Source organism: Desmodus rotundus, chromosome 1 (genome assembly GCF_022682495.2).
Source record: "Desmodus rotundus isolate HL8 chromosome 1, HLdesRot8A.1, whole genome shotgun sequence".
Taxonomy (NCBI): Eukaryota; Metazoa; Chordata; class Mammalia; order Chiroptera; family Phyllostomidae; genus Desmodus; species Desmodus rotundus.
This window is the reverse complement of record NC_071387.1, coordinates 203951208-203978033: the sequence shown is the minus strand read 5'-3', so window position 1 is coordinate 203978033 and position 26826 is coordinate 203951208. Positions and strand designations below refer to the sequence as shown.

At 40.3% G+C, this 26826-nt stretch overlaps 1 protein-coding gene across 1 annotated transcript in view; it reads left to right on the top strand.

The window, feature by feature from the left end:
* The first annotated feature begins 1721 nt into the window (after positions 1–1721).
* The window catches only part of MROH2B (maestro heat like repeat family member 2B), a 61495-nt gene continuing 36390 nt past the window's right edge, over positions 1722–26826 (top strand). The window contains exons 1-10 of the mRNA XM_053918306.1: positions 1722–1836; positions 15638–15699; positions 17140–17250; positions 18251–18410; positions 19029–19127; positions 21941–22095; positions 25079–25219; positions 25606–25698; positions 25790–25859; positions 26284–26397. Of these exons, the coding sequence (XP_053774281.1) occupies positions 1722–1836; positions 15638–15699; positions 17140–17250; positions 18251–18410; positions 19029–19127; positions 21941–22095; positions 25079–25219; positions 25606–25698; positions 25790–25859; positions 26284–26397 (1120 nt within the window). The remainder of the gene's footprint in view (positions 1837–15637; positions 15700–17139; positions 17251–18250; positions 18411–19028; positions 19128–21940; positions 22096–25078; positions 25220–25605; positions 25699–25789; positions 25860–26283; positions 26398–26826) is intronic.

The window sequence follows — 26826 nt, the reverse complement described above, 5'->3', positions numbered from 1 at the left end:
GGCTGTACAGTGTTGCCAATTTCTAAATACTCCTACGGGTGAGATCACCTGGTTTACAGCATCTAAACCATTTTTAAATGTTTATTTTCAAAATTTATTCATTCGACAAGTATTTATTGAGCATCTACTATATGCTGACTACTATTCTAGGAACCAAAAACAGAGAAATGAATAAACAAGTGAAATGCCCTGCCCTCATTTGAAGTAGATGTACTTTGAATTTTTTCTCAAAACTGTGAGGTATATTATTAGAAGGCAGAAGAATCAAAATATACTATAAGGATAATCCTAAACAAATAAGATTAAATTTAGCAGAATAATACATTTTTAATTGTTTTTAAAAACTCCTTTATTTAAACGTGAGTTAGAGAAGATCTAATATGCTGGCAATTCAAGTGAAAAAGACCTGACAATTGATTAGAGTATAGAAACCCAGTGTGATAGAGCTGCTGAAAAGAACAAAACAAAACTTCAGTCTTAGCCTAAAGGAAGAGAAATTCAATGTTTACATCAGTATGGAATACTGCGATCAAGTTATTGGCAATACAGAGGGGCTTTTGAGCACAACAAGGTATTTAGAGGAAAATGAGAAAGATAGTAAGAGAGACATGGAAATCACATTATCGTGGGAACGATTGAGAGAGCAGGTAGATACTTCCTAGAAAACAGAAAAATTTGTGAGGTATAGAATGGTTCTGGAAATCTTACCAAATATTTAAAGTACTATCATATGGAAGTGGGAATAGTTTTCTTACTTCAAAGGACAAATCTGCAGCCAATCATATGCTTTCCAAACCAAAGAAACTGGCTCATACACTAGATTTTTTAAATCTTAGTTGTGTCAAGATGGAATGGTCTGACTGTCTACAACTTTTCCAGCAGAGGCCAAGGTGCTACCTGCTAAGAACTGGAGGTGAGTGAGAGCATGGTAGGAGTTTTACAGTAGGACACAGGTGACTGACTGCACAGGCCTCTAACATCCCCTCCTCATACCTCCTGCTTCACCACTTACCAAAGGAAAGAGATACTTCCCAGGCATCACAAAAATAATCTGACAAGCCCAGGGACCCTCCTGACGTGGAGAAAATGATATAACATCAACACAGTCAGCACAAATGGAGGCAAAATTGTTACAGTAGGCAGCCAGCTAGATATTAACAAAGGAAGGGAGCAAATGGAATCAGACATTAAGCCTGATGTCCAGGTGCCCTAGGGCACAGCTGCATCCTCTGCCAAACGGACATTAATCCCAATCAGTCTGGACGGATGGGCTTTCCAATCTCCCCAGGGAACAACTGGCCTCTGCCCAGAGGTTACGAGGGTGGGGGCGGGGGGGGGATGGGTTGGGGGAGGAATAAAACAGAAGGGGAATTTTCCCTGCTGGGTACATGCACAGTAGAAGCCAAGATAGAGCAGGGGTAGGTCCTTCTACTATGAGGCATGTGCAGTAGGAGTCACATGTTGACCAGAAAAAACAAGTGTCTAGCCTGGGAAAATCTGGGAAAAGAATTAGATAGGATAAGAGCACAGAACACCAGAAGATCCAGGAAAGGAATTGGATAGGAAGAGGGCCTAGCACAAGCTAGGAAAGGATTAAGAAGATTGGTTAGTCTGAAAGGAGGCATACTCTTTCCCAAACCCGAGGCGATATAATTAAAGCTTAACAAAGGCCTGAGGTTCTCTCTCAGTAGCAGTTTTGAGCCTGGGTGTGTCGATCAATCATGCCCCGGGTGCCATCAGTCTTTGACCAAGCACATACAGATGGAGAAATGAGACACAGAGAAGTTCTGCACCTCCGGGTCCTGGACCTCCTGGGCCTGACAGGCAGTGGTGCAGGTCAGAAGCCCTGGACGTCTGCAGCAAGATGGAGCTAAGCCACCTGGTCATGGATGAGGCAACAGGCACCTGGAGGCAGTCCTTTGTTTCTGCTTCAATAAATCTTGCCACTATTGCTCACATTCTCCTATGCATGAGCCTTCAAAATGTTTTTATTGTGACTCTGTGGAAGAATCCTATTTCTACTGGCAGCAAAATGGCCCTTGTGAGAATTGCTAATTCAATCGCTTAAATAAAACTGTCTAAATTTAGATGTGCATATGGTCCACATTTAATAAATCTTAAAAGCTACACTTCTTCTTGACAGGCAAGGGAAATATTTAAGTGCCAACTTCAGAACCACAAATCTGTCTAAATCCTATCATTTGTGAATGATATACCTTGCCAATTAAAATACAAGTAAGATATACATACAGCTGCAAATATGCACACACATGCTTTTTAAAGTAGTCCTTCTTATATGTGTTTGTCTTTATAAGGCAAGTGTTTATAGCTGAAATTGTTCATTATTGTCTTGTCTTTAAGCTTATTTTCTCTTTATTTCCTTAATATTGCTATCTTTTACCAAACCAATGTTTTGTAAATAGGGAAAACAATCATTCTGGTATAGTCTGCATGTTAAGTCACAGCAGGCAGTAGTAAATTTTGTTCACATTAACTTTAAACCACGTGCAATATTGTAGTATCTGTACAACCAAAATGTATTTGTCATGTAAATTTGGCCTTCATTCAGGCTTTCTAGCTCACAGCTCCCAAAACCTTAAAATTTCCTTAAGTGTTGAGAGTGATAAATATGTCTTTTGTTATTTAATGAGGAGACTTTTGGAAAACTCCTGAGAATAGGGGCTGGTGGCCAGACGACCCAACCATGGGATTAAAGGGTTGGGGCTTTCAGTCCCACCCCTGACCTTCACCTGAGAGGAGGAGAGAGGAGGAGAGAGGGGCCGGAGATTGAGTTCGATCACCAATGGTCAATGATTAATTATTTATGCCTATGTAATGAAATGTCCATTAAAAAAACACAAAAAGGTCTGGAGAGCTTCCAAGCTGGTGGACACATGAATGGGGAGAGTAGAGTGTGTAGTAAGGTCATGGAAACTCCTCGCCCTTTCCCTGTGCCTTGCACTGTGCATCTCTTCCATTTGCCTGTTATTAAATTATATCCTTTTATAGTAAACTGGTAATCTAGTAAGTAAAATGTTTCTCTAAGTTCTGCGAGCCACTCTAGCAAATTAATTGGACCTGAGGAAAATTTCATAGGAACCTCTAATTTACAGCTGATCTATAGCCAGTAAGTGATATAGCATTTATTTTATTCCACCAAAAACAAATATATTCCAAATAGCACAGGTAAATTATGCAGACTTTATTGACTGTTTAGTTAGGAAATGGGAAGAATTTACATCATTCTTTACACAGGTGTCAAATTTTTTAAATCTATACATGGAAATAGACTTAAGAGGCATATCAGCTAATTGCAATGGATGTACCATAACTGGCTCATATTCAAACAAATGAACTCTAAAAAGCATATAATGATACTCTGAGTAAATTAAACTAAATATTTAATGATATTAAGAAAATGGTGTTAATTTTTTGAAGTATAATAATGGTATTATGCTTATGTTTTCTTTAAGGACTCTTTGTTTAAATTTTAATCTTTATTGTATTTTTTCCATTCCCGTTTAGTCCCCTTACACTCCACTCCCCCAGCAATCACCACACTGTTGTCTTTGTCCATGAATCCTTTTTCCTTTTTGTCCAATCTCTCCACCCCCTAACCCACCCCCCTCCACTAGCTGTCATCTGTTCTCCATCTATGAGTCTGTCTCTGATTTGCTTGTTAGTTCAGTTTATTTATTAGATTGCACATATGAGTGAAATCATATGGTACTTGCTTTCTGGAAGTCATAGCCACAGCAATTAGAGAAGAAGAATTAAAAGCCATCCAAATTGGAGAAGAAGGAGTAAAATGTCTTTATTTGCAGATGACATGGTTCTGTACATAGAGAGCCCCAAAGATTCCACCAAGAAACTACTAGAACTGATAAATGAATTGAGCAAAGTAGCAGGATAAAAAATTAATATTCAGAAATCAGTTGCATTTTCATATGCCAAAAATGAACTAACAAAAAGGGAAATAAAGAAAACAATCCCATTCACAATTGCTCCAATAGGAACAAAATACCTAGGAATGAACCTAAACAAGGATGTAAAAGACCTGTACTCAGAAAATTATAACATGCTGAAGAAAGAAATTGAAGATACGAATCAGTGCAAGCACATACCGTGTTCATGGATAGGGAATGAACATCATTAAAATGTCCATACTACCTAAAACAATCTGTAGATTCTTTGAATCAGGGATTTGCTTTAAAACAATCCATAAAAGCAGGGAAAGGGGGGACATGGATGAAAGAAGGTGAACTATGACTTGATAATTACTGAAACTGGTGATAAAAACATATATGAGATGCAAGAATGGTGGAGGACTAAGTGGAAGCTACACTAACCTCCTCCCAGGATCAATCTGGAATTACAACTAAATTGTAGAGAAATCACCCAGAATAACCAACCGAACAATAACTGGAAGAAGACTTATAACCACAGACAGAAGAAAACACTTCAGCACAACATGATGGTATGGAGTGCAGAGGAGACGCAAGAGAGCTGGATGGGTGCCCACGGGTGGCAGCTGAAGTACTTGAGGAATATTTCAGCAGCTGTGGGGGTCCCCCTGAGAAGTGTGGGGTCTAAACTCCAAGCTGGGCTCCCCAGCCTACAGCACGAGAGCCAGAAAAGAACCCAGATAACATCCAGAGTTTCAATCTGCCAGGGAGAGACAGCTGGAGTCACAGAGTCTCTTAAAGAGCCAACACATAAAATTTCATTTGCAGCCACTTACCCTAGGCTCTGGCAGAGGGGGGACAGAGCAGACTGGAGATGCTTGAGGAGAGACTGGAGACAGTGGCTTTGGGGACAGAACTGAGGGAGTAGCCACCAGGGTCCCTGGGCTGAGTCATCCCCCATGCTGCAGGAGCCTTCTTGCTCAAGCAGAGCACTGCCCTCCAAGTGGCATCAGCCTGAGGGGAAGCAATAGCCCTACCCATAGGAATTACTCTGCCCCACCCTGTGGTGCTTAAGCTGGGCTGTTGACTACAGCTTGATTAGATTAACAACTAAAGGAGACAGCCATAGCTTGTGGACCCCTTAGTCTCCAACACGCTGCCTAAGGCCAGACTGGGACACCATCTGGCATCACCAAGGGTGGATCCAGAAAGAGAAAAAAGTTGTAAATACTAGATGTTACCAGGACAAATTCCACTGTGTCATTTGTGATAGTTTCTCTTCTGCAGAGCTTGTTAGCATTCATTTCTTGTTCTTCAAGCGTGTACATATTAAGTCACTAGATTTTATATTACAGTTTATTTCAAATCTCATATTTTGCTCCTCCCTTCTCTTTCCCCATTTTACCTTCTTTCCTCTTCTTATTTTCTATTTTAATTTTATTTTCTCTCTTGCTATAACTTGTTTCCCTTCCCTTACTATTTCTCCCCACTCCATCCTCTCAAAACCATTTTTTCCTGTCATTAGTCAAATCACATTCTTTTTCCTACTCTTAAAATACCATTATTCTCTCTCCACCTTTATCAATCTTTGCTTGTTGGTTGCGGATAAGGTGGTTGCTGAGCATTTTTTTCAACTTTATTTCTAGATCTTCACTATTTTGGTATTTCAAATCTCAAATTTTATTGTTCCCCTCCCCTACTCCATTTTGCCTTCTTCCTGCCCTTTATTTTTTTTATCTCAGATTTTAATTTTTCCCTGTCTTAGCCTAGTTTCCATTCCTCACTCTTAGTATTCCTTCTCCTTCTATCCTCTCAAAATCACTTCCCTTTCCTCTAGACATCGCTTAAGCTTTTCTTTCCCCACCCCCTTATTGCCATCCCACCTATATTAATTTTGGCTCATTGGTTGTTGATAGTGCTGTGGTGGATCTTTTTCTCTAATTTGGTTTCTATTTTTTTTTCTTTCCCTAACTATATATTTTTTTAAATTTCTGGGTAAACCTAATACTATGCACTTCCCTTCTCTTACTCCATTCTGCCTTCTCCCCTCGCTTTTTTACTTACAATGTATGTTACTTTCTTTCTCCCTTCACCTTGTCCATCTTCCCTACTCTTATTATTGCTCCTCCCTCTACCCTCTCAAAATCATTTTTATTTCACTTAGTCATCTCATATTTGTTTTTTTTTTTCCTTATAAGAGTCTTAATCTCTTTACACCTTTACTAATACTGGCTCATTTGCTGTTGATAGTGTGATCATGGGTGGGGGTTATTTTTGAGGGTGTGGGTTTGTTTCCTGAGCTGTACTGTTTTCTTCTGGCAGCACAACAGCTGTACAAGACCTGGTGGGTGGAGAGACTAACAGTCTGCCAGCCGTAGGGAAAGGCCCACCAAAGAATGACCCAACAACAATCAAAACTCAATTACAGAGAGCCAACATAAATGGCATAAAAGGCATCCCAAGAGCATCAAGTTCAGGAGATCAAGGAGACTGCACCACTGAGTCCCACAGGCCTCCTACCACAGAAGGTCACACCACAAAGACAGGGAGTCAAAGCAGATCAATCTGAGAAGCAGAAAGAAACAAGAAGAGTCACAGTTTTATCCATTTTGAGTATAGTCTGGTGTATGGTGTGAGCTGGTGGTCTAGTTTCATTTTTTTGCAAGTACCTGTCCAGATCTCCCAACACCATTTGTTGAAGAAGCTATTTTTACTCCATTTTATGCTTCTGCACCCTTTGTCAAATATTAATTGACCATAGAGACTTGGGTTTATTTCTGGACTCTCTGTTCTGTTCATTGATCTATGTGTCTGTTCTTATGCCAGTACCAGACTGTTTTCATCACAGTGGCCTTGTTTAATATCAGGTATTGTGATCCCTCACACTTTGTTCTTCTTTCTCAAGATTGCTGAGGCTATTCAGGGTCATTTTTGGTTCCATATATTTGTTCTAAATCTGTGAAATATGTCATTGGTATTTTAATAGGGATTGTGTTGAATTTATAGATTGCTTTGGGTAGTATGGCCATTTTAATGATGTTGCTTCTTCCAATCTCTGAACATAGTATATGCTTCCATTTATTTGTATCTTCCTTAATTTCTTTCTTCAGTGTTCTGTAGTTTTCCAAGACATGTCTTTTACCTCCTTGGTTAAGTTTATTCCTAGGTACTTTATTTTTCTTGTTGCTATAGTAATTGGGAGTTTTTCCTAGTTTTCGTCTTTGATATTTCATTGCTGGTGTACAAAATGCCTTCAATTTATGAATATTGACTTCGTATCCTGCTGTTTTGCCAAATTTACTTATTAGGTCAAGTAGTTTTCTTTAGTGGAGTCTATAGGGTTTTCTATGTACACTGTCATGTCATCTACAGATAATGACATTTCTATATCCTCCTTTCCAATTTGGATGCCTTTTATTTCTTTTTCTTCTCTGATCACTGTGGCTAGGACTTCTAATATTATGTTAAGTATAAGTGGTGAAAGTGGACATCCTTGTCTTGTTCCTGATCTTAGTGGGAAAGCTTTTAGTTTTTGCCCATTGAATGTGATGTTGGTTGTAGGTTTCACATATATGGCCTTTATTATGTCGAGGTATGCTCTCTCTATTCCTACTTAACTGAGCACTTTTATCATAAATAGGTGCTATACTTTATCAAATGCTTTTTTAGCATCTATTGATATGATCATGTGATTTTTGTCTTTCATTTTGTTTATGTGGTGTATTGCATTTATTGATTTGCAAATGTACCATTCTTGTATCCCTGGGATGAATCCCACTTGATCATAATGTATTATCTTTGTAATGTATTGCTTGATCTGTTTTGCCAATATTTTGTTGAGGATTTTAGCATCTATGTTCATCAGCAATGTTGGCCTATAGTTTTCTTTCTTTGTTGTACCTTTATCTGGCTTTGGAATTAGGATAATACTGGCCTCATAAAAAGAGTTTGGGAGCCTTCCCTCATCTTGAATTTTTTGGAATAGTTTGAGAAGGATAGGTGTTGGCTGTTCCCTAAATGTTCGGTAAAGTTCACCTATGAAACTGTCCAGACCAGGGATTTAGTGTGCTGGGATTTTTTTTGATTACTCCTCCTTTATAACCACCATTTTGAACTCAATGTCTGACAGTTTACTTGCCTCTAAAGTATTTAGCACTCTTTCTGGGCATTCTTCCTTTCCTTTCAACTGGGGGTTGTTTCTTTGTCTCCCCATTTTGGGTGATTCTTTTTGCTTGTTTCTGCTTCTTAGATTGATCTGCTTTGACTCCCTGTCTTTGTGGTGTGACTTTCTGCGGTAGGAGGCCTGTGGGACTCAATGGTGCAGTCTCCTTGATCTCCTGAACTTGATGCTCTTGGGATGCCCTTTATGCCATTTATTTTGGCTCTCAGGTTGTAATTGGGTTTTGATTGTTGTTGGGTCATTCTTTAGTGGGTCCTCCCCTCCAGCTGGCTGACTAAGGGTCACTCCATTCACCAGGTATTGTATGCTGTTGTTCAGGGGCACTTTTCTCTTTCTTGATCCACCTTGGTGATGCCAGATGGTGTCAGCCTGTTCGAGACTATCAGGGGTCCACAAGCTATGGCTGTCTCCTTTAGTCGTTAATCTAATCAAGCTGTCATCAGCAGCCCAGTTTAAGTACCACAGGGTGGGGCAGAGTAATTCCTATGGGTGGGCCTATTGCTTCCCCTCAGGCTAATGCCATTCAGAGGAGTGCTCTGCCAGAGAGTAATGGCTTCTGCAGCATGGGAAGTGACTCAGCATAGGGATTCTGGGGGCTGCTCTGTCAGTTCTCCCCCCAAAGCCACCGTCTCCTGTCTCTCCTAAAGCATCTCTAGTCTGCTCTGTCACCCCTTGTCCCAAACCCAGGGAAATGGTTGCAAATGAAATTTTATGTATTGGCTCTTTAAGAGGTTCTCTGTGCCTCCAGCTGTCTCTCCCTGGCAGATTGAAACTCTGCAGCTAGATGTGATCTGGGTTCTTTTCTGGCTCTGATGCTATAGGCTGGGGAGCCCAGCTTGGAGTTTAGACCCCACACTTCTCAGGGGTCCCCTGGTCACTGAAATATTCCTTTAGTACCTCAGCTGCCACCTGTCGGTGCCATCCAGTCCTCTTCTCTCCTTCACACTCTGTACCAATCATGTTGAGGTGAAGCTGTTCCTTGTGTCTGTAGTGATTATAAGGCCTCTCTCCACATATTGTTCAGTTGGTTATTATGTATGATTTCTCTACAATGTAGTTGTAATTCCAGATTGGTCCTGGGAGGAGGTTAGTGTAGCTTTCTCTTATTTCTTTGCCATTCTTGGATCTCCCCTTTGTCAAATATTAATTGACTGTAGAGACCTGGATTCCTTTCTGGGCTCTCTATTTTGTTCCATTGATGTGTGGGTCTGTTCTTATGCCAGTACCAGACTCTCTTCATTACAGTGCCCTTGAAGTACAGTTTGATATCAGGTATTGTGATCCTTCCTACTTTGTTCTTCTTTCTTAAGATTCCTCAGGCTATTCAGGGTCTTTTTGGGTTCCATATAAATTTTTGAAACATTTGTTCTACATTTGTGAAATATGCCATTAGTATTTGAATAGGAATTGCATTGAATCTATAGATCGCTTTGGGTAGCATGGACATTTTAATGAAGTTGATTCTTCCAATGCATGAACATGGTACATGCTTCCATTTATTTGTATCTTCTTTAATTTCTTTCTTTAGTGTTCTATAGTTAACTGTGTACAGGTCTTCTATCTTCTTGGTTAAATTTATTCCCAGGTACTTTATTTTTCTTGTTGCTATAGCAAATGGGATTTTTTTTTTTTTCAGTGATTCCACTGCTGGGAGTATACCCTAAGAGTGCTGAATCACCAATTCAAAAGAACTTATGCACCCCTATGTACATAGAGGTGCTATTTACGATAGCCAACTGCTGGAAACAGCCTAAATACCCATCACTATATAAGCAGATCAAAAAACTGGTACATTTACAAAATGGAATACATTTAGCAGAAAGAAAAAAGGAACTCCTACCTTTTGTGATGGCATGGATGGAACTGGAGAATATTATGCTAAGTGAAATAAGTCAGTAAAGATGAATAGCATATGATCTTACCTATAAGAGTACTCTAATAAACAAAATAAAGTAATGAACAAAATAGAACCACAGGCATGGAAACATGCAACAGACTGGAAGTGACCAGAGGGGAGGGCAAAGGGGTATAATGGGGGAAGGAACTAGACAAAGAATATGTATGAATGACTCACAGACATGAACAGTGAAGGCATTGACTGTGGGAGCAGGGGTGTAGGTTGAGCAGAGGAGGGCAAAGGAGGGAAAATTGGGGCAACTATAATAGAATAACAGTAAAAAAAGGAAGGAAGGGAGGGAGGGAGGGAGGAAGGGAGGAAGGAAAGAAAGACCTATTGTAACACTAAGACAAACCACAAAAGTCATGGTTTGTTTTTCAGTCCTTGACCTGTGGTGTTGAGATGTGCCTCTTTTCCCGCAAAATCCCTACTCATATCTGAATGATTCTGGTAACCCAAAATTTATCAATTGAACTTTTATCTAATATTTAACCATTAGTTCTTGACTTAAATGTTTTTGAAGACTTTCACTTAATAAGCTGTTTTTGTAAACTCATTGAATATTTATAGGATTTTAAAAGTCTCTAAGTATACCATAAAAATATCCACATTTTTTATGATCTATCTAGAGAGGCCATTGAAACTACCAAAATCATGAATTATGTGTTTTTAATGTTATAAAAGGAATCAAAAGACAACAGAGAAGTATTTGTTTCCTTAAGGAAAAAAAAAAGTAAACTATTTTTTTTTTTTTGCTTTGTAAATATAAGATAATCACCCAGAGGTAGTCAAGTATCCTTTAATGCTTAAAAATATAATACTAATGACTTTTTTAAAAGGATTTACTTACTTAGGAAGTTAGGGGACCCAAGTAATTTATTATGGAAAGCTGAGATATCTTAGCAACCATTGAATTATCTAGCAACCATTAAAGCTAAATTCCTCAGTCAAAAACATGACGTTTCATTTCTCACTAACACAACCTAACAGTTAAGACCTAGTCTTTCTAAAAGCTTCAGCCAAGGTCAAATGAGCTCCAGAAAGCAGCCAGCCAGTTTCTGTGATGCCAGGCATTAGGTGAGGTCTGTGGGGGTCAAGGGCTTCCTCGCTCCTCCAAATTACAAGGTTGGGCTGTGTTCTCCTCCTGGCGCTTGTTAGTAATGAAGCTAGGGATGCCTGATAGGAGAGGCATTGGAGAAACAAATTGCTAGAAAATTACTTACTCATCTGCAGGGGCTTGAATTACCTATCACTTGAGAGTGAAATCATTATATAAATCCATCTTCAAATTTCCTTGTCTGGATTAAATTCCTAAGCACCTTCTGAATTCCTGAAGTGATGACTTTCAAATCAGAGTCTCAATTTTAAAATGCAACATGTTAAAAATAATATACAAAAAAGTAACTGCTGTTTACACATGTTTCATATTAGCAATTCATGGCTAATATCCCTTGAGGTTTATTATTCCACAAACATTAATGAGGCTTAGTCACTAGGCTTTCAGGTGTTTTCGTGAATCTTCCTGTGCCCTCCACAGTGGTTCTCTTACATTCAATCCCTAGACCTCCTCCACCTCCATCACCAGCTGCTGCTATCAGTGCAAGGAAGAAGGGAGTCTTCATCCTGGGTCTATGTGGGGAAAAGTATAGGGCATTTCTTATTCACAAAAGATCCAATACAAATAAATCATAAGCTTGTTGCTTAGGAATTAAAAACAGCATTACAAATGATTTTGGCATTACCAAGAAAATAGAAAGTAAGTCGCTTTGTGCAGGAAATAATAATCCTTAGGTCAGCTAAGGATTACTTGTGATCCTCACAACTAATGTGATCCTCATATTTTACAATTGACAACACAAGCCCAGTCTAGAGAGGCTGATTTTTTCCAGAGGGATACAACTAGTTTGAAGCAGAACTTAGATGCAATTCAAGTTTCTGAACTCCAAGTTCCATGTTGTTTTTTCTCTTTCCTTTTATTTTAGATCATGCTCTGGGGGAAAAATAGGTATTTTGAATATATACTTTGTCATGATAACATAGATGAACACCATATATTTGCACTGAAAACAGTAACTAACTCTTGGCAAATAAATAGAAAAAATTGATCACCTAACTTTTCTAATCTGTATGAAATCAAAACATTTGTTTTTTTAAAGATTTACTTATTTATTTTAGTTAGAGGGGAATAGAGGGAGAGAAACATCAATGTGTGGTTGCCTCTCACATGTTCCCCACTGGGGATCTGACCTGGCCCACAACCCAGGCATGTGCCCTGACTGGGAATTGAACCGGTGACCCTTTGTTTTGTGGGCTGGTACTCAATCCACTAAGGCACACCAGCCAGAGTGAAATCAAAGAATTCTTTATGTACAGACATTCACAAAAATTTATGACATCATTTACAAAAAGAGTAAGACATGGGTTATAGCAACACCTAAATGGCTAGCTTTCTTCTTCGTGATTCTATTGCACATTGTTCTTTATAATTCTAAGTGCACATAATTGCCAAATGTTTCTTTATTTTCCTGTAAGACATTAGGGTTTTTAGGCTGCCTCTCATCACCTCCATACCTTTCTGACCCACCAATTCTCAACCCTTCTCCAATGGCTGAGTCGGGGTGACAAGGTGAGCAACTGCTGGTTGTGCCCAACCCAGTGGATGCCCTTGAGGTAACTGCCATATTTTCAGTTGTCCACTAATGGGTGATTGGGCAAGGATCTTGGCCAGTGCTTCTCAGAATTTAGCAAACCTAAGAATCACCGGGGCACTCATTAAAAATACAGATTTCTGACACTCGTTCTAATTTACCAGGTCTGACATGGACCTGGGAAGGGATTTTTTAAGTAAGGCACCAGGTGGTTCCTGTTACTAGGCACTTGTGGACACATCAGAAAATAGTGATGCTGACTTGGAAGCTGAAAATGTTCTGAAACACCAGCCTGCGGAGGACCCCTGAGTAAGTACATTAAAAAATATCGGTCTATGAAAACAACAGTGAATTCAAAGATTTAGTTGGAAGCATTTTACCTCAGAATGTGGAATAAAGTTCACTAATGAAGGGAAGATAGCCAGAGAAGCAGCAGCACCTGAGCACGGTGCTGAGCCACCCCCCACTCCCCACCACCACCAGCACCAGGCCCCTTTCCCAAACAGACCTATAGATTGCTAGGATGTGCTTTCCACTCCCTCTATCAGGTCACATTAACATACCATCTGGACACACCTTGGAAATTGTGGTCATATAGATTTAGGGTTAGGGGGGTATGGAGACCAGATTTAAGTCCATACTAGTAAAGTTGAAAGCATTATAGCTAAGAGGTCTGGATAAAAAAATCATTTGAAAACCAGAAGAGAGAATGGAGTCAAGAGAAAAATCCTGAGCCTGGAGTGCAGCCACATCCAGGATGGGGGTGGGGTGGGGAGAGCCGGGAGGGAAGTAGAGAGAGCTTTGCTTTGCTGTCGTCAGTTGGACATTCCATCCAACTGCCCCTGGCAGGGATTCCAGTACACTGAGCATGCCCAGTTTGTGTGACTGACTTTCACCAAGTAGAACAATCAACAAGACCACCATAAAGGCTTTACCACCACCAAGCCTGTAAAGTGACCACTGAAAATCATTCCCAAATTTGTGATCAATGGACCCAAGTTTAGAGAGAGGAGCTCGTTTGGTCTACAAAAATGGTTTAAGTTCCAGGCTCTAATTTCTTCCCTCTCCGATCCTCTGGTCTCCACTAAAGGGACACTATTTGGTGAGATGCACCCATTTTGTTGGTCAGCAGGAGCTCAGAAGCAAGAAAATGTCCTAGTGGTAGAATACAGCATCCTCCTCCTCAACAGCAGCCCATCGCTGGAGCTTCCAGGTCATTGTGCCCATCAAGTGAAGGAGGGAACTTTCAGTTAGAGAATCTTATGTGAACCTTGTATGAGAAACCTGCCAACCTGCTTCTTTGAATTTTGAGCCTACTGTTTCAGATACTTCGGTGCTATCTCTTCGCCTGAAACAGAAAAGACATGACTCAGGGCAAGGAGGAATCCGTAGGTAAGCCTCACACTCTCCTGCGGAGTTCAGTGTTTTGGGTCTGTGTGGCCACATGCATATGTGGGGCAGGGGATGGTGTGTGTCATGGTGGGAGGTCTATACACCTTAAAGGTTTTGTGAGAAGCTATGCTAAAGTAAGACTGTCTCTCTCCACTCTCTCTTAGTTCCAAAATGATCAAATCACACTAATTGTAAATGACCGAGGATAGACTAGGAGCCTGGGAGATGATTGCATAGTCTTTAAAATGAATAGTCTGCCTGAGGATAAAGTGGCTGCAACACAAGAATGACCATTTATTTTTGTTACTGTAAGAAACATCCAAACCTGTACATAAATTGTATGACTTTTTTGAGCTAAATTGATGACATAGGCTGGGGAGCAAGTTCTTAAATGTTCTGGAAAAGTAACGCTTTTGCAGTTTCATTTATGCATTTGAAATAAAGGAGGGAACCTAAGGAAGATTACATAAAGGTGGGAGGAAGGAAGGTGGGGACTAAGTTACAGTATACTTAATGAGATTATGCGCTCTCCGAAGGTGGTCACATCTTGTTTCAAAGGTGTGCTAACCTAGACACACAGAAACAATGAACTGGCTTGTTTAAAGTATAGCTAAACCTCTGACTAAGAAGTGATAGGCTTGTGTGGCTAGGTGAAAAACAAAAAAATAAAGGGATTAACCAAAAACCTATACACACAACACACACACACACACATATGCATGCGTGCCTGAGGTGTGACTAGCCACCATGATCTGCCTATTTAGGATTTTATGATCAGATAACCCTGTGAGGTTACTTCTTTGAACCACTTTTTTTTTTTTTTTGTCCACATTGTTTAACCTTAAATACTGATTAAATAAGAATTCTTTGGAAATATTTTCCCTAATTCTCAAGTTTGGTTGCCTTTCTGCTCTGCCAAAAAGAGACTGCTAAGGGCTCTGTCGTTGGACTTAGAGGCTTGTGGAGAATCACTGTCTCCAAAAGTATCTCTTCTGCAACTTGCTGTGGGGCCTAAAATTACTCAATCTCTTTGACTCAATCATTTTTTCAGTTTTCCAGAGAGCGGTCTTCAAATACAAATATTCCCAGAGAGTGCACATCAAAAACCTTTAGAATGCTCTTATCAGGAAACAGCAAGCTTCCATGAGCATGGGGCCACAAGGGGGACTGGCAGGGCCCAGAAGGAAAGAGGGTGTGGAAGGAGGAGGTGGAAAGTGTGCTGAGGGAGAACCGTTTCCCATGCTGCCCTCTCAGGCTCTTGTCAGGTGTAAGGGCTTCAGCTCATGGAACCTGAGGGCTGAGCCTTGCTGGAAAGGATGTAAGGCAGGTGATGCCTACAGAACTGGAGGGATACACAGAAATCTGGCATCTTTTATCTTTTCCTCCACATTTAATTTATGTTTGGGGAAAAATACTGACCATCGGCTAGTTTCGAATACGTCAAGTAAAAGAAATATGAATAAGACATAGTTCCTGCCAACCGAAAGCTGGCAGTTAAGAAGCAGGGGAGGGTGAGAGAGGGAAGGAGAGAGAAAAATTTTTCTGTGACTATTGATTATAATTAACAGGAGGGAACTTTAGCATAGATTCAATTCATTTTTCCCATGCATTTCAGAGACTTTTGGAGATATTAACCTCACTCTTGGCATGCTGAACAAGGAAGATATTATCAGCAAGGTAAGGAAAATAGAGAAAAATCCCCTTCCCACTCACTTTTTCTAGTTTGGTTATTTCAGCATTTCACATACATCCTTCTTTGCCTCAACCTCCTCTTTTCTCTCTGGTTTCTTATGTGGTAATCATTTTTTCAGAAAATGCACTTACAATGAAAGTCATTATAACCTCTAAACAATTACCTTTGGCATTTGAGGTATCAGAGTATCCAGCTCCAGCAGTTAGCAAAGACTGCCCCTTCCTATAATCTTTCAGAGGAGCGTGTGGACAAGGGGATGGTGGGCTCCCAAGCCGTGGATTACAGCCTCCTCCTGCATAACTCCAGCACTCCCCTGAGAATCCCAACAGGTCTCCCGTGGGCGTTTGCAGTGCTAATTAACAATCGAATGTTCTTTCCTCGGGGATGTGAAGGCTATCTGGCTTCATTAACCTTTTGTAAAATAACAATAGCTACCCTCTGATGTACACTTATTGTTAGCTTTGCAAACAATAGTGTATCATATTACATTCCCTCCTCGCAGCTTTACAAGGTAGGTATGGCGGTCTCCATTTGACATCTAAGAAAAGTCAGGCACAGAGAAGTTGTATGCTTTGCCTCAGGACAGCAGGGCCACATCCACACACAAGCCCGTCGACCTCCAAAGTAAGGCTCTGGACAGTTATTGAGTGCAGCCTCCCAGTGAGCGCCAATGGCTAGTCTTCTCTCCCTTCGTCCAGTGGCTCTCACCCCTGACTGCATGTGAGGGTCTGTATTCAAAGAGAGTTGTTTCACATTTTAAATATGGGCTCAGCACCCCGAGGTAACATGCTGAGGCTGTTGGAGATTTCAGAACACCAGTCTCTCATCTTCTGAAGACTGTGGAGCTGCCTAAGGGATCTGCAAGAGCCTTCTCACACAGCATCTGCTCAAACCGTACAATTCTCAGAGTCTAGAGCTCTATCCAAACAACAACAACAACAATGAATCACAACTTCCTCCCCACAAAGGCATGAATGGAGCAAGGACCTATAAAGCTCCCTTAGGAATAAATTTGGTAGCTTAGCCGCCTCTTTGGGAATCACATGTATTCCTAAATACCATGGCTACACCCTGGTAGTAAGGGCAACAATTAGGTTGAGGGGCATTTCCATTCCCTCTGAGTGCCCTACAACAGTGATTTCAAGAGCCCTTGATTGTCAGGTAGCCCACCCTTGCCTTCAGTTAGATTTTGCCATATGAATGTATTTCAGTTAAAATAGTTTGTAGAATGAACTTTGCTCTACCTAAAAGCCTTCAACTCCTAAAGATGCATATTATGTTTAGGAAGCCCCAATTAAGATACACAAAAATCTCCTGTGCAGTAGAGATGAATTGCTTAGTTTAATGGTGGTATTCATTTGGGCTACCTCTGATTCCTTTAGTTTTGCAACGCAAATTTCTGTGCATCCCTGGTATGTTCACAGGAAGACATCTATAGTCATCTGACTTCCATTATTCAGAACACTGATATCTTGGATGACGCCATCGTCCAAAGGCTGATTTATTATGCTTCTAAGGACATGAGAGACAACAATGTAAGTTTGATTATTGACAATGAATCAGGGTCACAGCTAGCAACAGGTGTTTGAGTGACCCCAACCGCACCACGTAGACATCCACAGGCTTCTTGCACATCGCTGCCGGGACCATTAATTATTTTTGTATGTTCTTCCTAGTAACTTGGATACCGTAACAGTGCTTGTTATTTACCCTTTCACAGATGAGGAAACTGAGGCAAAGCTAAGAAAGACTTTAGAGGTAGTGTTATTCAACCTACTTTTATGTGAGGCAGTTGATGTTTAGAGGGTTTGTTTCAAAGTAACGAGCTATGTATTGACAGAACAAATGACTAGAACCAAATTTTCCTGGCTCCCATATAAATTTTATTTCTTTATGTACCTCCTTATTTAGGTTTGTAGGCATTGTACCTGAAAAATTATTTGCAGAAATTATTCTGTGTCCTGGGATAATGATATTTTCTTCCAGAAAGGATTTTCACTTGTGTGCCTGCCAAGAGCATTCACAATCTATGATTAAAATTTCAGAGCTTGAGATTTTCTAGGCAACTTCTCAGGAGTAAGGTTGACCAGATCTACCTGGTTCACCATTACCAAGAGCAGAAGTCCCTGCAAGTATCTCCAATACCAAAGACATTATTAGATGAAGACAACACTAAAACCCAAAGCTCTAGACGCCTAGCCCCAGTGTTCTCTCCTCATGGCCTTTCCATCACCATAACTCCACCACAGTACTTCATATCACTCAGACATAAAACATAAATCCTATGTTTACAGTGTCTGATCTATTAGCAAAAAAGTATGTATTTACCCCAGGTTTACAAGATTCCCATTATAACTTAGTTTTAAAATTACCTCTGATTTCCCAGCTACTGACAGCTACCCTGAGACTTTCGCCCCGGGTTTATAAACAGCCTGTTCTGTAGCTACCCCAAAGCCAGGGCAACTCATAAATATTAAGTATTCCATTCCCTTCTGCTCTTCCTGTCCTCATTGTTGTTTTCCTTTTCTTCTTCAGGTCCCCAGAGAAATCAGAATGCTGGCTGGTGAGGTTCTGGTGTCTCTTGCTGCACATGACTTCAACTCTGTGATGTATGAAGTGCAAAGTAACTTCAGGATCCTGGAGCTACCCAATGAGTTCATTGTGCTCGCCCTGGCTGAGCTGGCGACCAGCTATGGTATGGAGGGAATGCTCTGCACGTTTTCTTGGGAAACACCCCCCTGACTAATTGTTGAAAACCCCAGTGGGAGCAAACTGCAGAAGGGAGAGCATCTCTCCCTTGTGCCGAACTAAAGAATATTGATAGAGGGATTTGGGCAGCTGTGTATGGGCTGAGATGAGCCTGCTGACTACCACAGGTCCGTGTGGCTCTGAATTTGGCTGGATTCTCCCCCAACCTCACCTTCCCTTTCATCCAGCTTTGTGTCTGCAGAAGCACATTTTCCCCAGGTATATTCTGCAAACCAACCAAAGCTTAAATGAAGCAAGGGTTTCTTAAGATGCTAGACCCTCAGGATATAGCAAAGTTCTGATAGAAGGGATGAATGTTAATGAAATAATTATCCAAATAAGTAATTGCTACTAAACTTAGGTACAGGTGGCTGTGTAGCTAGTACCTTACGTTAAGCCAGTGATTCCTTAATTCTCTAACTACAGCCTGGCATTATGGTGGGGCTGGGATAGAGAACATCTTCCTACTGCGCCTCTGGAAATGCTTGTTGTTGGCCTAAGGAGGAGTCACAGAACTCTCCTGTGTGAGAAGATAATGCCTTTCTTCTCTGGCCCCTCACTGCAGCATCCCAGAGCATCCCCTTCATGATGATGACCCTGCTCACCATGCAGACCATGCTCAGGCTGGCCGAGGACGAAAGGATGAAGGCAGCTTTCTGTGTCGGTGGGTACCCTGTGCTTTCTGCTTTAGGACCAGACTATGAATGAAACAAATATCTCATTTTTCTTTTGCTCCAGTCTTGTCCTTTCTAGTAGCTACCATTTACTGAGTGCCTACCATATGGAAGGCCCTCTGCAGAGAGTTATCAATCCTCACAACAATTCTGCGAAGTAAGTACTTATTAGACCATTTTACAGACAAGAATCATGGAAGTTCAGCAATTTTCCCAAGGTGGTGACAGAGCCAATGAGATGCGGAGGTGGCATTCAAACCCAGGTCTACACAACCACCCAATCTACACTCTTTCCGCTGCTTTGTATGGTCTCCATTTCCACTAGCCTCCTTCTTTAATTGGACCACAATTTCTCTGCAATGATTACGAGGGCTTACCTTTTCTTACCAGTTGGCTAAATTTTAACATCTCTTTATAATGCAATAGCATAATCATGATAAGCACACCATCTAATTAACTACAAGCAATCATAAAATCAAGGAAGATGGGTAAACAAATTATGGTCATGAACTCCCTCCACCTTCAAACTGAAATGCATCTACGGTGATCAAGGGTCTGTGGGAACGGCATGCCCTGGAAGGCCCAGGAAAGAGTGTTCACAGCACAGTGAGAGGCTTCCTGGATGAGTCTGGAGACCCAGACTCTGGTCTCTGATTGGCCACTGAGGCATCAGGCGCCTCCACCCTTCACTCAATCTCAGTTTCACCTCTAAAAACATCAAATAAACTGAGTGCTAAGATCCCTTCCACACTTAACATCCCCTATGTGATTATTTTTGTATTATTTGAAAGCCCATGCTGTCAGGAATGTCTTCTTTATGATTTTCCATTCTTTTTTGCCCTTTTCCTTTCGTTCTGTCCTCAGGGAAGGTAATATTTACATCTGACATATACTAAGAATGGACTATGTGCCTGGGCACTTCCTTGGGTGTTTCATTGACCCCCCTCACAGTAATCCCATTAGGTAGATAATATTTTCCTCCACTTTGAAGCTGAGAAAATTAAGGCTTAGAAAGAGTATACAGCAAGCCTGAGGCCACACAGCTACTATGTGGTGGAACCAAGATTTGAACTCTTAACAGTCTGACTCAAGGACTTAAGCAACTACACCAGATTAGCACACTTTCCAATACTGTGTGCTATCCCTGCTCACAATGACAGCTAACATTGTGTTCTGTAAATAAACGTTGGCACCTCTTATAACATTTTTACTTGCAAAATTAGCAAGCAAAAAAGTACAAGAAATGAACATCAGAAATCATTATGTCTACGAATAAGGGAATTCTCTGTCTTTGTGTTGTGATTTTATCTAGTGCTATTGGCCCTAGAGCAACTTCTGCCCAGCTGCCACTAAAGAAAAGGCATAGGGTATAAGCTCCTTCTTTCTCTCTGCTGCGTAGAATTCCATTGTATAATATAGGGGGGAGTGAGGAGCGGACAGTGAGGAGAGGGGATTACAGGAACTACTATAAAGGACACATGGACAAAATCAAGGGGGAGGGTGGAGGTGGGGAAGGAAGGTGGGTTCAGCTGGGGTGGGGTGGAGGGATGGGGAGAAAAGGCATATAACTGTAATTGAATAACAATAAAAATTTAAAAATTTAAAAAAAGAAAAGGCATAAAATTCAATAGCTCTCTATCCACTCACCTATCTACTCAATCAGCAAATAAGTAGACCCTGTATCTGCTGCTTTGAATGCCATCCATGCATAAGACATCATCCCTTCTCTCACATTACTTATAGGCCAGGGTGAGACACACACACACACACACACACGCATGCACAAAAGATTGTGATAAAGCATAGCAGGAGATTCTTAGGAAGAATTTGGAGAGAATGGCAGCTCTAAAGCTAAGATTCTTGGCACCTTTCCTAGAGTTTTCTTTTCACAGGTGATATCCTTGAGAGAGTAAACTGTGGATTTTATTTATCATCCATGACAGGGGTAGAATGAGGGCTGAAGGAAAAAATAATATTATTTAATACATTTGATGCAAACACGTATGGGTTAGTGGCCCAAATGACATTTGTATCTGCCCAAGGTCTTCCAGACCGATGAGCTGTAACAAAATGAACATAGCCGTTCGGCCATCACTCTGGTCATGAAGTGGGACACTGGTAACCCCCAGAAGTCTCCCTTCATCTTCTCCCAGTCCGCACCCTCCCTCCTCTCACAACCTTGACTTCTATCACCATAGACCAGCGGTGCCTCTTTGTCAGATTTGTGTGTGTTGTTTTGTGCAGCTGTGGTCCATTTTCACTTCTGTGTACTATTACATGTCTACAGTAAAATTTAGTTCAGTCTAACTTTTGGCAGATATATGGACTGCTTTCTTTGGGGCTATTACAAAAAAAAACTAATATGAACATTCTTGTACAAGTTTCTAGTGCCTATATATATGTACATCTAATGAGTATTTACCTGGAAGTGGAATCTGGGTTACAGAGGTCATGTATTCAGCTTTGGTTGATAGTGTCAAGTAGTTTTCCAAAGTATTCGTATTAATTCATAATTTCACCAGCAGTATGTCAAAATACCGGCTGCACCTTAGCCTTGTCAACACTGGACATTGTCTTAGATTTTAGCCTTTTTGATGTTATGTAATAGTATCGTTTTATAGTTTCAACTTACATTTTACTAATGTGGCTGAACATTTTTTATATCTTTATTTGGTATAGTCATAAGATTTTATAGAAAGTATTAGACTACATTCACTAATCATCAGTACTCTCTTTTCACATTATTTTATGGTCCTTCTCGCCTTTATATTTTTCTCAGTCTGTCATTGTTTTTAAAATGCAGCCCTTGAAAAGTTCAGCAAGGCCATTTACAAGTACATCAACCACTGGAGAGACTTCCCCTACCCCAGACTGGATGCCAACCGACTGTCTGACAAGGTCCTCATGCTGTTCCGGTACATAATGGAGAAGTGGGCCCCTGGGGCCTCCGCCATGCAAGTGAGTGAGGCCTCAGACTAGCTCTCTTTCTGTGCCGGTGCAACTTCCTCCTTTTTTCCCATGTGATTGTTAACCTCATTTGGGGTTTTTTTTGTTGTTTTTTGGGGGTGGTTGGAAAGCTATGGGTTGTGTTTCATGAGGTTTATCAAAATTTTCATTTTTCTTAGTGCTAATCGGTATTTATTCATTCTTCCAACCAATATTTATTGAGTCTGCACAACATGCCCAACAGGGTTCCATGTGCCGGGGACATAGCAGAGGTTAAACAAACTAGAATCCCCACTCTCTTGCAACTGACTTTCCAACATGTGGAGAGAACAATAAACAAGCTAAAATGAAAAAAAAATATGGAATGTTAGCTCTTTCATGTCATATATCATAACCCATATTTGGGCTGAGTCACTGGTTAGGTAAAACAATAGTCCACAGAAATTTCCTGTGTGTATGGCTATCACAGTGAAATGAAATAACGTGTAAAGAATTTGGTTGACTGCTTCAAAATATTGTAATGCTTTATAGAGAATAGTTCACAAAGTACATATATATAATCCTATCCTTATCTTACTTAATTGCTATAATTTTTTCAAGGTAGGCTAAATTATATTCTATTTAATTTCCTATCGCTACATTTTAAAAGATTTAACACTTAGCCACCTTCTCTAATTCATGTTCCCTTTCTATACTTTAAGCTATTAAGGCATTTATTTTTAACATGCTGTGTTCGTTAAATTATTCACAAACATGGAATTTTTAAATTATCCTATAGAAGTCTTTTCTTCAGGACACCTGAAAAACAAAACTCATTACAAATTCGATGACTACTTTCCTAGCTTCCCATGAGAGAGTTAAGCAAGTGATAAGAAGGAGCAAGTGATAAAGTAATAAAGGAGCACAGAGAGAAGTGCTGAACTCCTGTGGTGAGCACTGGAAAGGCTGTGACATTGGAATTGAGCGTTTGATCCTTGAAGTCATTTACTACACGGCAGGTGCATTCCCTAAAGAGGGAATAAAACCTACTGAAGCAGAGGTCGGAGATGGGATCACATGCACACTTGCGTGACTCTGGTGGGAGAATTCAAAGGGGGTGGGGAAAGGGGATATGGAAGCAGAAAGAAATGAAACCACAAAGGTCTTAGCTACACAATGAAGAACTTGAATGTTACTCAGGAGTTTGGACTTTTTTTTTTTTTTTTTTTTAAGAAATGAGACACCTTTAAAGGATTTTAAACAACGGTTTAAGTGCCAGAAAAATCATTATAATATCAATGCTAAAGATGAATTGGCTATAGAGGTGGAGTAAGACAAAAGGTATAGCCTCAATTAGGAGGCTATAGAGACATCCCAGGTTGTAAATACTAAGGGCATCAAAGAAGTCACGTGCTGAAAAATAGGAGCAATAGGACTTGGCATCAATAATGAGGAAATGGAGTAACCTGGATGATTCTTAGATTCCCAACTTGAATAATATTGGGGCCATTAATCAAGATGAGAAAAAATAGAAGGAATAACATATTTGGGGCAGTAGGAAAAATGGGTTTAATTTTAGATATTTTGACTTGAATGCCTATGGGACATTCAAGCAGAGGTATTAATAGATTTGGGGATATTCAAGATTAGTGTTAAGGAGAAAAGCAAAAACTGGATACACAGATTTGGATGTCAGCTTTCCATAAGTGTGAACTGACTAGGTGGTTGTGGGTAGAGTCGTTTAGGAACACTATGTGTTCAATGATCGGGGGAACTCTTTGTAACTGTAATGAATGTCTATTGACTGAGCTGCACACCTGAAACTAAGGCAGAATAGTGTTGATTTCAAACTTTAGTTAAAAAAGGAGTATGTGGAGTGGAAAAGTGCCAAAAATCGAGTTTGGGGTTGGGGGGAATGCACATTTAAGGAAAAGCAAAGGAAGAAGAACTCACAATGGAGAACTGAGAATGGGCTGCTGAAGGAGTGGGAGGACAAGTGGAATGAGATCTCACAACATAAGAAAGGAGGCTTTTTCAAAGAAGCAGAGAGATCTAGAATCCATGGGCATAGTGTTCAAGCAAGAGAAATCTTCAAAGGTATTCATTTCACAGAAACGTGCTAGAACAATTCAGCTGACACACAGTCCTGAGAGAAATAAATGGTGGTTGTTATTCATGTTAACTTTGGAGGTAGTTTTCTGTACAGCAAAATTTAGCTAGCGGAGAACCATTCATCATCTAATGTTAGGCAGAAAAAGTAGAATATAGAACTATGTATTAAAGAATGTATCATTTTTAAAAATTTTTTAAATGTATCATTCTTTTTATGTATCAATTTTTTAAAAATGTAAATCCATAGAGATAAGATTTTTTAAAAGTGAAAGAAAGAACATATTAAAAAATTCACCGAGCTGTGATTATCTATGAGAACTGTGAGTACAATATTTTCTTCATCATGATTTGTGGGATTTTTAAACTTTTATAATCAATACATATTACATTCATATTTGTTCATTTTTCATGTCAATGGAAGCCAGATGATAGTGGATTGGGGGGATAGATTGGAGGACGGAAGAGGAAACAGCAAATGGAAACCATTCCTTCAAAAAACTTTGCTCTGAGAGTAAGGAAAAAAAACTGAGTGAGGATAATAGTTGGTCAAAGTAATATGGGATCAAATAATTTCTTAATATGAGGGAAATTTTAAATGTGTTGATATAGTGAAAGAAAGTAACTATTAGAGGTTAAAGAAATAAGAGGGGCAAATATTGAAATGAGAGTTAACATAGATATAGATGTCGATATAAATATAAATACAAATGTAAATAGAACTGCCTCGTGCAATGACCTTAGCCTAAACACTTCTCAAAGTTTTTAGAAACATTTCTTGTTTGAAAGCAGTGAGTTAAGTTTGGCGGGGGCAGGGGGCTGAAGCGCTACATCTCCGGGCATTCTGAGAAATGTATAAAAAGCAGAAAGGGGCACTAGAAGTGCTCTTTCTTGGCTGCCTCTGCAGACCTTGGCCATCATTAAGGCCCATGGCCCCACAGTGAGCCTGCTGCTCCACTGGGAAGACCTCTGTGAACATGCCCTGGGCCAGGTGCCCTGGCTCCTGAACCAGTATAAAGACAAAGAGATGGATTTCCACGTCACTCAGGTAAGAGCCACACCCTAAAGGAACTGATTCAGGGAGTCCTCGGGTAACCATCTTAGACCATACAAAGTCTCGAGAGGGCCTAAGGAACTTCAATACCTCTCAGGCAGCTGAACTTAAAAATACCTCTTGGGAAATACGAGGCAGCAAGAAGTTGACATAGCTGGATGATGGAAACTCCAGAAAGGGATTGTTATTATTATTTTTCAATCTGCTGAAGCACTGAAGAAGGTAGAGGGGTAGATCATTTAAAAACAAAACAAGCAAACAAGAAAAGCCTTGTAACTGCAGGAAGGTTATGGATTTCTTATGGAAGAAAACAATTATTTGCCTTCCACATCCTGTGCTTGCTGCTTCATGGGCAGCCTCCAACTCACCTTTGATTCTAGAGCCTAAAGCAAATACTGGCCGCGGCTGTCCTTTATGACATTGGCCTTCCAAAGGACTTGAAAAGAAGCATCTTCATCAATCTACTCCACCAGGTAAGAAGACCGTGCTATCCAATCTGATTGTTTTGTTCACACCAGTTGTCTGTTTTTAACATCTGCCACCTGCTTTTTCCTTCTCATTCAGGTGTGCAGAGTCCCAGAGCCTCCAGGGAAGGAAAACGAAATCGAAGCTTCAAGCTGTTTCCTCATTCTAGGTAGGACCAGACACTCGGAGGGTTTCTAATAAAAATGTCTCCAGGTGATGAAGGTGACAGTGATGAAGGGTGTGCAAACTGTCAGCATTAGTTACTTTCACACACACGCACACAAAGTGTTTCTGCAGCTCACAGTGTTCTGTGCCTGTCCTCATCCTACCTGTTCCCCAAAAGAGTGCAATATGTCAGGTCATCTGGACATAAGACTCTTAGTTCTGAAACCAGAAAAGTGTCGCGTGTATTTTGGTTATGAACCACTTAATCAACTCCGCGATACTAAAGAAGAAAGAACATAATAAAATCTAACTACGAACCTAAGAGTGACTTTGACAACCCTCACGGAATTCCCCCTTTCCCTTTCACAAATATTTTACTTGAAGAGAAAAATGAGTTCTTATGATGCCAGTGTTTCTTAAACCTGCAGCCCATTCCAACCCTGCAGACCTGATGGAATTTTTTGATGAACAAATAAGAAGTAATAATGATGCCATTCGAAGGGGAATCTTGGCTTTGTTAAGACTGGTTATCGGTGCCGAAGGTAAGCGATAGGGATGCAGCCAGAGCGGGTGATTTTGTGTCGGAGGAGGAAAACCAACGCTTATGCATGCTCTAACCCTCTCCCACATCTGTGGGGTTTCACAGAACATCAGATTCCACGGAAGCTCTGTCTTCTTGGCTGTCTACAATTTACTAATTTTAAACAGCCATTTTTCACTTACCTCCCTTCTTTTATTATATTTATAGATGCGCTGAGTTGATAAAGACAAGTAGAATATTTGAGAATTTAATTTAGAATTTAGAAGATCTAGTAAGCTTGGTTAAGTGGCCCAATAAACAGTCAGGGTGTGAGAAAAATTCACAATATTCTAGAGATTAGTACATATAGAAAAGAGCAGAATTTAATAAACTATCATATTTCATTAATTCCAGGAAGCACATATTTTCATAATATTGGAATATATCTTAT